We start from the raw sequence: 15720 nt of genomic DNA, 5'->3' as shown, positions 1-15720 counted from the left end.
AAATCCGCCACCTCAAAACAAAACACAGGCAACACATACTTCAATAAATCAGTGTGTCAACCAATCACAGCCCTTAAGGCCAAACACCTTGCCTGATACACTAGTAATAGGTGACTCTATAGTCAGACACACTGATGTCTCGCTGACCAGGCTGAACAAGGAGAAGGTGACTGTGAGCTGTCTATCGGGAGCTAGGATCCGCCACATAACACACGTACTCAAGTCACTCCAAAGCAAGTACAAATATGACTCCGTCATTGTCCATGCTGGTGTGAATGACCTGAGACGTACCTCCCTGGACTACATGAAAAGAGACATAGAGGAGCTCTCCGATTATGTAGCCCAGGCTGGTATGACCCTGACCCTGAGCAGCATCTTGCCCTCACCAAGAATGATACCACAATACAAAGACAAGATGATCAGCTTTAACAATTGGCTCAAGTACTGGTGTCATTCTAAGGGGATCCAATGTCTGTCTGCCTGGGATGACATGTTGGACAAGCCACGCTGCTTCGCAAGGGATGGCTTACACCTGTCACCACTGGGCTTCCGGATATTGGCTAAGGCTCTTGCCACCCCCATAGTGCATTTTTTAGGCAAGGCTCAAAAGACAAACCCACCTCCTTAGAAAACAATAATGGAAAAAAACTAAGGGTAATGCTGCTCAACGCCAGAAGTCTAAATCTCAAGATGCAGGCACTTGATGCACTCCTCAGCATGGAGAACATCGACGTCTGTGCAGTAACTGAAACCTGGTTCAAGGCTCCTGAGAGCACCCCAGCATTACCAGGCTATACCTCGTATCATGCTTTTCGGCCCCAAAACCCGGGCCGAACCACAAAGGGAGGGGGAGCATCCATATTCATCAAGGACACCCACATCTCCAGGTTAGTAGCAACACATGAAGCATCAGAGACCATACAGGTGCAACTAACCATAGGCAAAACTGCTATACAACTGGTAGCATGTTACAGACCACCCTCCCAATCTCAAGAACTCCACTCAGCCTTCCTGAAGACACTGGAGGATATGAATGTATCACAAAATACCATCATACTGGGAGACTTCAACTACCCAAACATAGATTGGGTACATTATTGTAGCCCTAATACCCTAGCCCAAAGGTTCCTGGAATTCATAAATTCAAATGCACTGGAACAATTAGTCACCTCTCCCACTAGGTGAGATAATATACTAGACCTGATCATCACAAACATGGGGACAAAATGCTCCACACCGGAAGTATACCCCTCACTAGTGAGATCTGACCACAAACTAATCACCCTGGATATACATATCCCACCTCCACCCCCAGCACAAAAGACCACAGTGAAAAACTTCTCAAAAGCAGACTTCACTCTTCTTAAGACTGAAATGGTATCCTTTAAGCCCACTGTGCCAGTGGATACCACATCCCACAATGCCGAATCCTTCACAAATGCTTTCTATGGACATCTCCAAGAATGCATGGATCATGCAATCCCAAACAAATCCAAGTCCCTCTCCACCAAAGGTAAGCGTCCTGTCTGGTGGACCTCAGCCATAAACAAATTGTATAACAAAAGAAGGAAGCTACTGCACGTCAGAGCAAAATCCCATGAAAGGAAGACATCTCTGATCAACATTAGCAAAAAACTACGTTCTCTCATAAAAACATCCAAGGCCAACTTTGAGAGAAAAATCGCTAAGGACACTAAAGATAACCACAAAGCCTTCTTCAGCTATGTTAGAAACCTGGGCGGAAACCCTCAGATATGCTCAGAGTTGGTTCACAACAATAAAAATACACTGAACACACAGATATTGCCAACATTCTGGCTGACAGGTTCAGTGCAAATTTCTCCCTCCTTCACCCCAAATGAAGAAATACTTATCCCAGCTGAATGTAATCTCCCTGTCATCTCAGATGTCCAAGTGAGAACTGCCCTAAACAAAGCAAAAAACACAGCATCAATGGGACCTGACGGTATCCCGGGTTGCGTGTTACGTGAACTCCAAGAGGAGCTAAACCCACACATAAAAATGCTATTTAACCTTAGCCTTACTTCGGGATATGTACCTGAACACTGGCGTACAGCAACAGTGGTCCCACTCCACAAGGGGGGTGCCTCTACAGACCCTGGAAACTACCATCCCATAAACTTAACCAGCCTGGTCTGCAAAGCTATGGAAAGAATCATTATGAAACTCATAAACAGAGACATAGGGGACCTACAGACACTTGACCCCACCCAGTTCGGCTTTATAAAGGGCAGATCCTGCCTTTTAAACCTGGTTGACTTTTTTGAAACAGTCACTAGAGCCATTGACGAGGGCAAAGCAGTCCATACAGCATACCTGGACTTGGCTAAGGCCTTCGACACAATACCCCACTCAGGCATCACAGATAAGCTCAACAGCTTAAATATAAACCCTTATGTCACTAGATGGGCTGCAAACTGGCTAAAGCACAGAACCCATAAAGTTAAAATCGCTGGAGCAATGTCAGACTCAAAGCCAGTCACAAGTGGTGTCCCACAGGGATCTGTCCTGGGACCCCTCTTGTTCGGCATTTATTTCTCAGATGTTAAAGCAAACATGGGAGGGCTGTGGCTGACAAAGTTCGCAGATGACTGCAAACTAGGTGCCATAGTCGATACACCAGCAGACACACACATCCTACAAAACGGCCTCACAGAAATGGACAACTGGTGCCGGAGTCACGGCCTTAAACTAAATGCCAAAAAATGTATAGTCATCCCCTTTGGGAAAAACAAAGTACCCACAAATTATCACATAGACAACAACCCACTGAGTACTGAAAAAGTAATCAGAGACCTAGGGACCCAAGTCGACAGCGACCTCTCATTTGATACCCACGTTGCCAAAGTGGTTAGAAAAACATTCTACCTTGCACACCTCATCATGAAGGGATTCACATCCAGATCCAAGGATGTCATTGTACCCCTATATTCCTCCCTCATCAGACTCATGATTGAGTACAATGCCCCATTTGGTATGTACCTCACCCGGCATTTGCAACAGCTGGAGAGACCACAAAAGTACCTCACCAAGAGGATCAAGGGTCTCCAACATATGTCTTATTCTGCCAGACTAAAGAAACTTCAGCTCTATTCAGTATCATACCGCCTGCTCAGAGGTGATCTCTGCCTGACGTACAAGGCCATGTCCAATCAGGATCTGATGGACATGCTCCATCTCAAAAAATCCAAGTCCATCAGGACCACGAGAGCTAAAGACTTAAACCTCGGCACAAGTATGAATAGGACATGCTGGAGGGATAGATTCATAACCCAGAGGCTTCCCATGCTTTGGAACAAGATCCCAGTTCGTATTAGGCAGAGACCCTCACTGACTCTCTTCAAGAGAAATCTTGATGAGTGGATGGGAGATCGTAAGTTTACCCCATGGGTCACATCTGTGTCACTACTAGACAGGGGCACAGTAAACTAATTCTATTATATAAGGGGACCTTCATCGTGTCACTACTAGACACAGTATTCTTAATCTATTCTGTACATTTTTGTATCATTTCATGGGGTGGCAAATGCCACATCACTATGGCTAGGCTTACAAATGCCCCAGGGCAGATAGCCTAGTACTATACTATGAAACTATGAAACTATAAACACAAAAAGTGTCTCTTTGCTCTGGCGACTATATTATACATGTAAACACAATAAATGTCACTTACCTCCAGTGACCATATTATGTATGTTAATACAATAAGTGTCACTTACTTCTAGTGATGACATTATATACAAAAACATGTGTCACTTACTTTTGATGACCATATTATATGCATTAACACAGTAAGTATCACTTACCTCCAGTAACTATATTATATACATAAACACAATAAATGTCACTTACCTCCAGTGACCATATTATTTTCGTAAACACAATAAGTGTCACTTACCTCCAGTGACCATATTATGTGTGTTAATACAATAATTGTCACTTATCTCCAAAGACCATATTATATACAAAAACACGATATGTGTCACTTACCTCCAGTGACTATATTGCATACATAAACACAATAAGCATCACTAACCTCTGGTGACCATATTATATGCAAAAACAAAATAAGCATTTCTTACCACAGGAAGTCATATTATATGCATCAACAAAATAGGTGTGACTTACCTCCGGTGACCTGACATGGACCTTTAATCGGCAGGAATTGTACTCATTCACTGCATTCTTCTTTGGAGACTGCACATTGTTGTATGAGGTGTTGTTAGCAGGAAGAGGACCTCTTCCTGGGATAAAGGCAATTTCTGTGGCCCCCTCATTCCTTGAAAAGGAAGACAGTGTGAAATATGCAACTGCTTTTATTTTTAATGTATTCTTCTCCTATCATGAGTAGATATGTAAAGTATTACACTAAACTAGATTATACTTCAACATTTAAAGCAATGATTACAAATAGAATATTCTTGCTGGGTCATATTACTATGAAATGACTTAGGTAACAGGTACCTATATTTGCAAATCAGCAAATATAGGTCTGAATAAAAAATATCTATTAAGACTATAAAAATAATAACATTAAATAAGTTTATATATGTGATTGTTACTATTCTAGCTGTAATTGTAATAAGGCATACATGCTGCTTTATAGGATGAAGCTTGCTAGTAGCTCATACCCTTAACCTCCTGAGCCAAATTACCAGCCCTGTGTGACGATAAACCAATAGTGCTGAAAATTCCACAAAGTGCAACAGTTGGATTCAGACTGAATTTCAGTAAGCAAAATGTTCACTCTGGGGTTACACATGTCATTGAACATTATATAGCTTAAAAAGGCCATGTAGTAAGGGCCAAATGTACCACATGAAAAAGGAACGCAACTATTCCAAATAGTTTTTTCTTCAAACAGTAGCAATATTAATAATTTACTTTATCTGCATATAATTTATAGACAAAGCATATTTAATATAGCAGTGGTAAGTTATATTTATTACACATTTCATCCTGCACAGATGCCAATAATTCTGAAATGGATATTACAAATTGCAGTTACCAGGATAGTAGACTCATTTGGAAAACAGATATATCAATAAATTCATTTTTTCTTTTTGTTTTCCCTCACCTAGAATGGCAGAGCTTTACAAAGATTGACTCAAGAGTAGGAAGTGTATGTTACCCATAGAAATAAAAAAAAAGAATGAACTTGCTTTAACTTTTTATTTCATGAGGTAGGGAATGGTTGTGCACACACAGGGATCTCTTAATATTGAAATAAATGTTCATTGTGCCTCTTACCTGAATTTAGTCCTGCTTAGAATATTTTTGGCCTCTTCATTTGTAACACCGATTAAGGATTCCTTGTTGATGGCTATTAATTGATCTCCAGACCTGAGTCTGCCACACTGGATAAACAGTAACAATTTTAGCTATTAGTACAAATGACATCTGTATTTAATTTGTGTAAATGCTAATATTGTGCATGACCTGAGATGATTTTATTTCAGTTAACTTTGCTGCTAACTATGGCTGGGTAATGAAAACATCTTATTATTACATAATATCCTATGTGATACAGATACAATATGGTCCTCATTGTGTATCAGTGACTGCCTGTGCCACAAGCACATTATCACGTGTCCCTAGTGGTACAACAGCAACCTCTGTTGCATGTTGTAAGTGACAGCACTAATCACCATGCTTGGATAGGATGTAAAAGAATACCTTTTCACAAGCAACATACATCCCCCTCCTCATGTTGGTTCACGGGTAAATATTAAGCAAACAGTCTGAAGACTATTACATGCCTAGCCAACAAACAGATAGTGACCAAAGGTGAGAATCAAACCCTGTACCTTGTGTCTGTGAGGCAAGCACCTTAACCATTATATATATATTTTGGTTGCATTCATGCATTACTGATTACTGTTCTTTACATCGCTCCTGGTGATACCGCTATACTTGAATATATCCTACACTGGATATCCATAACAATTCTACAAGAAATAATACTACTAGGTGATGTGAATGTCAATTGTTTGGGCATAAACTCTAACTGTCCTACATCTAGCGTGACCTTATTTGGTTTCACACAGCTGATTAATAGCCCCACACATTATAGCAAGACATCATTTTCTTTTTTAGACTGGATCCCAGTACTGGACCCTAATATACCACCAGGTACAATATCTAACTGCCTCCATGATCATCTTCCAGTCTATACAACCAGACGTCTCACACATCCCCTTAAACAGCATATTTGTAGAACAACAACCTTTCCAAGTTTAATCCAGAAATGTTCATTACTAACTAATTGTCTAGTTACTGGAACTTCCAAAAAATCCTAACCTTAGATGATACTGTAAATAAATTTAATACAACTTTCCTGAATATCCTACATAACCTTGCACGTCCTAGAAGAAAGGGCTAAAAACAAATAATGCAATTGGGCTATCCAAAAAGAATAGAATGCTAATCAGGATAGAGAAAAAGCATGGAAAGGATTGCAAAATATAAAACACCACAATATCCTGAAAACTTCAGAATAATTCACAATCGTACTAAAAAGCAAATAAATATAGACCAAAAACTATAATATAACTTTCAGAATAATAGTAAACACAGCCCTAAAAATTCTGGACAGCCATTTAAATAAATCTTGCATCCCAGCCATAAACTCAACTTAACCCCCCTCTCCCAATAGCTCATCACTTAAAACTACAATACAATTCAACTCTAATGTAATAGATAGTATAACATCTCCAACCAAGGATTTCCCAAAATCTAATCCTTACCCTGCCCAGCAGCCACATATTACCACATCCACTTTCACCTTCAAACCTATGCCACATCCTATATAAAGCTACTCTTAAACAAACTCAAACCATGGTCTACTTCAGCTGATGACCTTCCAAGTGAATACCTTAAAATAGCAGCCGATAGCATTGCCTACTCTATCTCAATCCTTATAAATAGGTCAATCCAGGAATTCCACATTCCAGCTCTTTCTCTGGAAAAAGTCACACATTATCCCTCAGCACAAAGGAGAAATTTCAACAGACATTACTAACTTTAGATCTATAGCAATCTTATCCCCCCTCTCCAAAACACTTGAAAAATGTATTAAAAAAACACTGCTAAACAATCTCTTGCAGAAATAACTCCTAGCCCCCATGCAACATGACATCCGTTCTTCCCACACTACTAACACTGCTCTTCTAGCCTATACAGATACTGTCAATAAAGGTAGAGACAATGACAAGCTAGTTTCTTCCTTACCTGTAGACTTGTCTGAAGTGTTTGGCACAGTTTGTTGCAGGAAACTTCTACTTCAAATGTCTGCCTTAACTATCTATCAGCCCACTTTTCTATGGTTCAAAAGCTACCTGTTCATAGGTATCAGTCAGTAAAATAGCACATCACCCTCTTTCCATACATCCCAGTCACCACTGGTGTACCACAGTGAATGATAATCTTAATCTCAATTTGCATAAGAAAAACTTATCAGAACTACGGCTGGTTTATAGAGCCAAAAACTTTCTTACTGACACAACTAAAGCTATATTTGCCGCTACTTTTCTCCTCCCCTCACTTCTTTATGGTGCTTCCATCCTTACTAACCTTCATGCATCACAACAATCAAAACTTGAACAATATTGTAACAAAGTTGCTAAATTTGAAGCAAATACCCCTTTCAGAACCCACCGCTGTATAGCACGAAAAAGCCTAAATTGGTTAGAACTACCCCATCAGCTAACATATACACAGCTTCTTACCACCTATAAAATTATTCAGAATCCATTTGTTTGTCCAGCACTAAAGAACATTCTACACAGCTATATTCCTAGTTGGTCATTATGATCCAATGACCAAAAACTCCTGTGTGCCCACAAATCTATCATATCTGTTGGGCATTGTCTGTACTCGTACCATGTTATTAAGGCCTGGAGCTCCTTACCTTTATCCATCAGGTCAATACTCTCCCTTGCATCATTCAAAACCATTCTGAAAAACTTCCTAGCCAAAAGCTGGCTCTGTTCTTGCTCAACACCAGGATAAACTATATTCATAAATGTAAATAAATACCTATTCATACCTTACACCTCCTTACTCTCCCTTCTTCACTCATGTCCTTACATCTATCGATTTCTCTCCCTTGGCTTTCCCTCTAAATATACCATGAGCTAGGTTTTCTCTCACTTCGTATTGCAAATCCTGTTTGTATTATACTAACTTACCTTTAACTTCTCTGTAAACTGGCTAAAATTTCTCTAAATATTAAATCATTGTTATATAACTTGTATCTGTTCTTCACCAATGTTTTCATACTATGTCTAATTTGGTATAATTATTTAAACTGCTTTTTTTTATTTTAAAAGACTATAGAATTATTATTCTTAAATGTTTTGTAATATTTTGGAGCTTTTCCCCCCAGGCTTCCACTGAAAATGGGCTCCTACCCAGTCTGACTTTCCCGGTAAACAAATGTCAATAAATAAATACATAATATATAGTTACATTTGTATCTCTGACCCCACTTTGTATCTCTGACCCCCACTCCCGAGAACAATTATTGCCCTCTTTTACCATTAGATTCAAACTGATGTATTGTGCCTCTTATCTTGGATCTTCCCCACCCATCCCTGATAAAAATATGTCAGACCTGTTTTCATCATCCTTTTCTTTATAATACAGTTAGTCATGTCTGTTCTCTAGGATTACCCTTCTGTTATTCTCAGTTCTCACCATCTTCTGTAGTAAAATAATGCTTAGTATGTAACAAAACTTAATTTAAATCCAAATGCATAGATGTTGATTGGAGGAAGCATCACCAGAGGCATGGTAAATCCTCCATTACCTACAGCACCAAGACTGGCAGCCCTACTGGTTTGTACTGTGGTGTGACTATCCAAACATTAAAATCACTCCCACCATTTTAATTCTCCTTATACACACTTGCCAAAACTTGTACAGCATCAGCTGATTTAAAAATCCCTCTTCAAGTAAAATAGAAGAGTTAATGTTCATAATGTATAAATAAATACATACATACATACATAAATAAACAACTCATCTTACCTAGACTCAGGCTGCAATCAAAATGACATAAAACAGAAGCAAAGCACCATGTACATGTAGTTAGGTACATGGGCTTACACATGTGCAGTGCACTACAAAAACATCCCTGAACACTGTCAGAATTACGAACGCTGCCAATTAACCAGCTTGGATCATACACTGGGTTTACCTGAAGAAAAGGTAAGTCATTTATTTTTTCTAAATAATGCCATTGTGCAGTTTAGCAAGAAAGCATAGGTTTAATTCATATTTCTATGATGATGATGATGTGGTATTTTCTGATTCATAGAAACATTAGCCACAATGAGGAAAGACCTCATTACTGGCCAATTTGCATGTCTCTGAATTGTAATTAATTACTGTGAATGCAGACCAGTGCTTTATTGCTAATATGGGTTTCCATGATGATGCAGTATTTTCTGATTCACAGACACGTTAGCCAGTATGAGGAAAGACCACATGTCTACAAGTCTTGGATAAAAGACACTGGATGGGGGTAACTCTGAGATGAAAATAGGAGCTAGCTAGAGAACTGGCCAATCAAATAAAGGCTACACTGTTTTACTGCAATTGCCTGCTTTACTGTTTCTTCTAAATCAAATTGTATTGCTGTTTTCACTTTTTACAAAGCTTTTTTGTTATTTTCACTGTTTTTAAAGTATTTAATGGTATTTTTCACTGTTTTAAAGATGTCTCTTCTGCTTGTTCTGGTTTTCCCACCAAGCAGTGTCTAAATAACTGATCTGTTAACTATTTAAAACATTGTTTAGAGTCTACTTGCTGATTTTCTTGCTGTTTTAAACTTTTTCTTAGTGTCTCATTGATATTTTTCTGCTGTGTCTGCTATGTTAAACACTCTCTAGTGTTTCCCGCTAAAACTAGGGTAGCTAGTAGCTGCAGTATAGTCCAAATACAGGCTTACTGCTTCTGGAACTGTTAGTAGTGGCTTGTTTGTTCTGAGCATGTTTTCTAGGCCATCTTGGATTGGAAGAGACCTATATGCACTTTTCTGAGAGAATTGTGCTGATTGGGACCTGTCTGGTAAAGGGAGGCCAGTCAGGGCTTGGAATAAGTATCCTCATTGGTCAGTTTAAATCTTTTTAAAGTTTTTTTTTTCTTTCACGTTTTTAGCTTCTAGTATTTAGGCCCTGCATTTGAGCAGGTTTCTCCCTGTTGTTTTTGCATTGTGCAGTGCCATGTGCTGCCACACAATTGTGCACCATAGCCGGGCAGTCAAATTCAACAAATTTTCCCTAAAACCCAGGTAGAAATATCCATCCACTGAGATCCTCCTTGATCAATTATGAAAAGCCACCCGTAGTGACAATAGTCTTTAACCTAGCATTATGGACAGATGGACTACCCTTGTTTCTTCTGCCAACCTTGTTGACTTGGGTCTCTTGAGGCAATGTAGCAATTGCCTCATGCACACAGACAACCATCTACTAATAACACACTCTAGTACAGAGTGCAAGAGATGTATTTACACCAAGAATCTGGAATCCATGCTCTCTTTCACTCAAAACGGTAATACAGAGAAGGTTGTCAACTTACCCATCACTATATATGCACATAGTACCACTACTCATACACATAGTATACATCAAACATGTAAATCCAGATATGCAGAGGTTCTCTTGAAATACTTACTGAAATAGCAGAGACCTGCAAAACACAAGAATGCTACAACTAACACAGTCCCCACAGCACCCATGACATATAGCAACACCAGTGTCTCATCCACCAAGCCTGTAAGACGTAACAGTTAAAACCAAATGTGCTTGTCTTTGGAGACTTGATAGTGAGACACATGGATGTCCCAGTCACCAGGTTGGACAAAGAGAAAGTCCCAGTCAGCTGCATGTCCAGTACCAGGATTCATCAGATCACGCATGCACTCAGGTCTCCTAGCAACAAGTACCGTTATCTCTGTGTCATAGTTCATGTTGGTGTGAATGACCTGAGATGTACCTCACTGGACTATATGAAGACAGACATAGTTGAGCTCTTTGAGTATGTGTCCCAGGCAGGTATGTCCCTAGCCCTGAACAGCATACTACCCTCACCGAGAATGATGCCATAGTATAAACAAAAAATAATTGATTTCAATAATTGGCTCAGTATTTGGTGTCATTCTAAGGGAATCAAGTTCCTGTCAGCCTAGGAAGCCATGGTCGACAAACCTCGCTGCTTTGCCAGAGATAGTTTGCACCAGGCACATCTAGGCTTTCGGCTGCTGGCAAAGGCTCTTGCCTCCCCTATAGTGCCTTTTTAAGCAAGGTCTTAAAAACAACATTACCAACATGAAATTATCCAATTAGAACAAAATAAGGGTCATGCTGCTAAATGCTAGGAGCTTAAACCAAAAACTGCACTCCCTAGAAGCACTGCTATCCCTAGAAGATGTAGATGTTGGTGCAGTCACAGAAACCTGGTTAAAGGCCTCAGAGAGTACCATGGCCTTGCAAGGCTACAATTCTTTCCATACCTTTAGACCGCAAAATGAACATGTGAAAACCAAAGGAGGCAGTGTTTCAATTTATATTATAGATAAATTCACCTCCCATCTAGTTAGACTGGACAACTCCATGGAGTTACTCCAGATCCAGATTATGGTGGGTAAGATCCCCATTCAAGTCATAGCCAGTGATAGATCCTTCTCCATGGGTCACAACACCCATGAAGCCTACTTGAACAAACTGGAGACAATCCAAATTTTACCGAACACACTCGTTATGAGGGATTTCAATTATCCCACCATCAACTGGGAAACCTACGCTAGCCCTAACTCTCTAGCACAAAAGTTCATTGACTTGTTAATTCAAATGTCCGGGAGCAAATTGTCCGTACCCCGACAAGAGGATCAAACATTCTAGAGCTGGTCCTCACCAACATGCCAAACAGATGCACTGCCACAACTGTCAGACCACCATTAATTAAAACTGACCACAAATCAGTCACTTCTGAATTGGCACTAACACCAGAACTCACAAAGGGCAAACTATACCTTCCTAGGTGAAGGTATAAATGCATTCCAATCCCCACTACAGTTTAAGGCATCAGACTGTACAGAAATTTACCAATAATGCTGTTTATGGAAACAATGCAGTAATAAATGATTAAGGCGCAAAACTCTTAGCAGCATGCAGTCCTGCCACAATTGTGAATTAAACTACAAGACTTTGACCCAGCAGGGTTTAAAATACAAACAGATAACTTTTACAAGCAATTCTACTTATGGAATGAAAAGTGCAGAAAAACACAGAAATACAATCTTCCCCCAACTACTAACTAAACACAAGACTAAGGCCCCAGAACAAGCTAAGAATGCAGTCAGAGCCGAAAGGTACAAAGTAGTATCACCACACAGGTTACTACAGGTGCACTTAAATATTTAAGCGGAATTGAAATATTTAAAATACTTTATTTCCTTTCCTTTATTGAAAAGCTAGTTACTTACAGTTCTACACATCTCAGATATTTTCCTTGGCAGGGGTGCAGGGCCTGAATCCATTTTTTCATTCCTATTTTTTTTTTTTTTGTAATTGTATAACACTGGCCATGATGTCTAGTGGTAATGCAGAGAACTAATATCCTCTCTGAAATGGGGAGAGGGCGCAGTGTTTGACTCTCCTGTAGTGCCTTTAAGGCATGCTATTTATAGTATCCCTGGTATCTAGTGTTCCTTGTTTCAGACCCATATCTTCTTTACATTTTTTCTAAATGCTTTCCAGGCATGATATTTAGAGTATCCCTGGTGCATTGTGTTGCCTCGACCCATGATTTGTTTAAGTGCTGTTAAGGCACTATATTAAAGCATTATCCCTGATGGCTAGTGTTCACTAACTCACTTTTAAGGGCTGGTAAGGCACAGTCATTAAGAATTATCCCTGATAGCTAGTGTTCCTCCCAACCCAAAGTTACAGAATTTGCTTGTTAGTCTAGGAGGTATGACAGCCCCCCCCACCACCACCACTTACACATGCACACACTTATAACTATCATATTGTCTAACTAATCCCTTACTGCAACCTCCCAGACAGACACACTCTCACATGTACACTAAAACATGCAGCCGCACACATACACACATGCGCACAAAACCCCCTAACATTACCTGTGTGCTAAACTCCCTGGTACTTACTTCTAATGCAGTAGATGAACACAAGTTTTTGGCCATGCTCATTAACATTAGCGGCTCTGAATAGCTATGTTAATTTATGCAGCTGATGTGCTGCTGGGTAAATGACTTAACATGGGCAACAAAATGGTGTATGGAGTGGAAAAAATGCACAAAGAAAAACCAGAATCACCACTCCAAGTAGCCAAGAACCAGACTCGGTAGTATCAAATAAAATATTTATCACGGTGATACTACCAAGTCTGGTTCTTGGCTACTTGGAGTGGTGATTCTGGTTTTCTTGGTGCATTTTTTCCACTCCTTACACCATTTTGTTGTCCTTTCTGTTTTCTTGGTGTACTGTAGCCAGCTCAAGACTCTACTTTACAGTTGTGGTTGGAATGGAAGGGAACGGTTTATCTCCGGTATTTGAGGATGAATTTGAGTCTATGCCATTCCCTTGCAGTCAGAGAGTGGAGGTGGCTGACAGCAATATTTTGCATCTTATTTTAAACTTGATGAACAAGGTTTCTGAACTACAAGAGGCAGTTCTAAAACTACAGCACCCAGCTACTCCTAGGTTCGAAAGAACAGGAGGACATCAGAAAAAGGAGACGGGTGGAGTGTCATCACTTGTCAACCATATGGTGAATTGAGGCCATTTGGCAGTGGAAACAGGTGTTACAGCACAAGGGAGAGTTGAAATGGCTAGCACTTCACATGGAACTCTTGGACTTCCACAGACAAATGATCATTTTAAGGACTGGATTAAAAATGACTTTGGGTTATTTAAAACGAGTAGTACTAATGAAAATGATACCGTGGAAGCAAGGTTAGTCACACTTGAACAGAAGTTAACTAAAGTTTGGAACCTTCAGTGTGACAATGCTTATTTAACTGAGTGTGTAGCTAAGCGCAGGGTCCCTAAGGGACTGCGTGTCTTTAGATTTCCCAATGGAGTAAAAAAGGGACAGACTGAGTGTGAAGACCTGTTACAAATGTTTGATCGCCATGGTATTGAACTAATGGAATTTATTGTTAGGGTTAACAATAAAAACATCGATGAGTTACTAGCTGAAATTGATAATAAGAATGAAACTATTTTGAATGATGTTCATTTCAATAATTTTTGGGCAAATATAATAGAGTGTTTGACAAGGTTGAACATGATGTGGGGAACAACATAGAAAGGAAAAAGAGGAAGTTGGTGAAGTACAAATTTGAATACACTAATAATTTAGCTTACCCTTTGCCCAAAGCTTACACACTGAAGTGGGGGATGACAATCTAGGCAACCAGAGAGTTGACAACTATAACACTAGGCCAGTCTCTACTCAAAGGGAAGGTGGTAGGGTTACTACATATGATCAAGAATATCCCCCTCTAAGGAGGTCCGAAAGACTTCAAAATAAAAACAATTTTAGGAATGGTAATAATGTTTTTTTAGGACAACAGGGCGGGGGAAGGGTGAACCCTTACTGGAATCCGAAACAATGGAGGAAGAACAGTTACCACTAGATATTCCTACCTGTGATAATACAACAGTGAGTGAAGCAGATGAGATTATTACTTCATTCGGGAGAGTCCTACACAAATACTGGGGGTTTAATATTTTCAACTATGCAGGTGTTGAAGTAAGTAAGGACCTTTTTTCGCTTTTAATGAAGGGAATAAAATTTGTACCATCTATGAAGGAGGATGTTTGTACTGCTTTAACTGAATTTAACATTTTCACTAGAAAGATGAACTTAAAATATCTGTTTAGGGACAACCCTTCATATAATGAAAAGAAAAAATTAAAAAAGAAGAGCTGCTATAACCCACCTCTACACCCCCTTATAGGGACATTTGACAAGATATGCTCCCAGGAGATATATCAGATATTGAAACAACACAAATATAAACAGTTCAACTTGACTAGAAAAGAAAAAAAACTGTTAGAAGAACTAAGATGTAAGCCTAGTTTGAGACTTATGAAACCGGACAAAGGTGGGGGGATGACTATTGTTAACACTGAAGATTATAACAACAAAATATTTGGTATGTTACAGGATGAGAATAAATATCAGTGTGTTTCTAGAAATGAAATAAACATCGCTTACAGGAAAATTAAAATGACACTGGAAGACTCTCTACTTCTGGGAGTTATTAACAAAGAAACCTACCATTTTTTTGTATAATGAACATCCAACAATTCCGGTGGCCTTCGGTATTCCGAAGATCCATAAAAATATTTATGATCCCCCATACAGACTTATAATGTCCTGCCAAAACAGTATTTCCTACTCATTAGGGGTTTTTGTTGACCGGGTGGTGAGGAAATCCTCAACCCATATTGAACATATGTTAGTAGACTCTTGGGATTTCTTGGGTCGGATAAAGAAAGAACATTATAGTGAGGAGGTTAACTTTTCCACAGTTGATGCTGTGAACTTATTCACTTCTATACCCCACGAGTTAGGCTTGGAATATTTTCATGAGGTACTAGTTGAGAAAACGAATTTGGGGAACACCATGGTCAATTTTATTATGGAGTTAATGGAGATTAT

The 15720-nt window shown here is 39.4% G+C and overlaps 1 protein-coding gene across 1 annotated transcript in view; it reads right to left on the bottom strand.

Moving 5' to 3' along the window:
• The window catches only part of LOC122816340 (syntaxin-binding protein 4-like), an 869603-nt gene that overhangs the window by 364055 nt on the left and 489828 nt on the right, over positions 1-15720 (bottom strand). The window contains exons 9-10 of the mRNA XM_044089066.1: positions 5272-5378; positions 4150-4300 (exon numbers count right to left, since the gene is read on the bottom strand). Coding sequence (XP_043945001.1) covers positions 4150-4300; positions 5272-5378 — 258 coding nt within the window. The remainder of the gene's footprint in view (positions 1-4149; positions 4301-5271; positions 5379-15720) is intronic.

The sequence above is a fragment of the Protopterus annectens genome, chromosome 12.part0 (genome assembly GCF_019279795.1).
Source record: "Protopterus annectens isolate FY-2018-M chromosome 12.part0, PAN1.0, whole genome shotgun sequence".
Taxonomy (NCBI): Eukaryota; Metazoa; Chordata; order Ceratodontiformes; family Protopteridae; genus Protopterus; species Protopterus annectens.
This window is presented reverse-complemented; position numbering and strand designations above follow the sequence as displayed.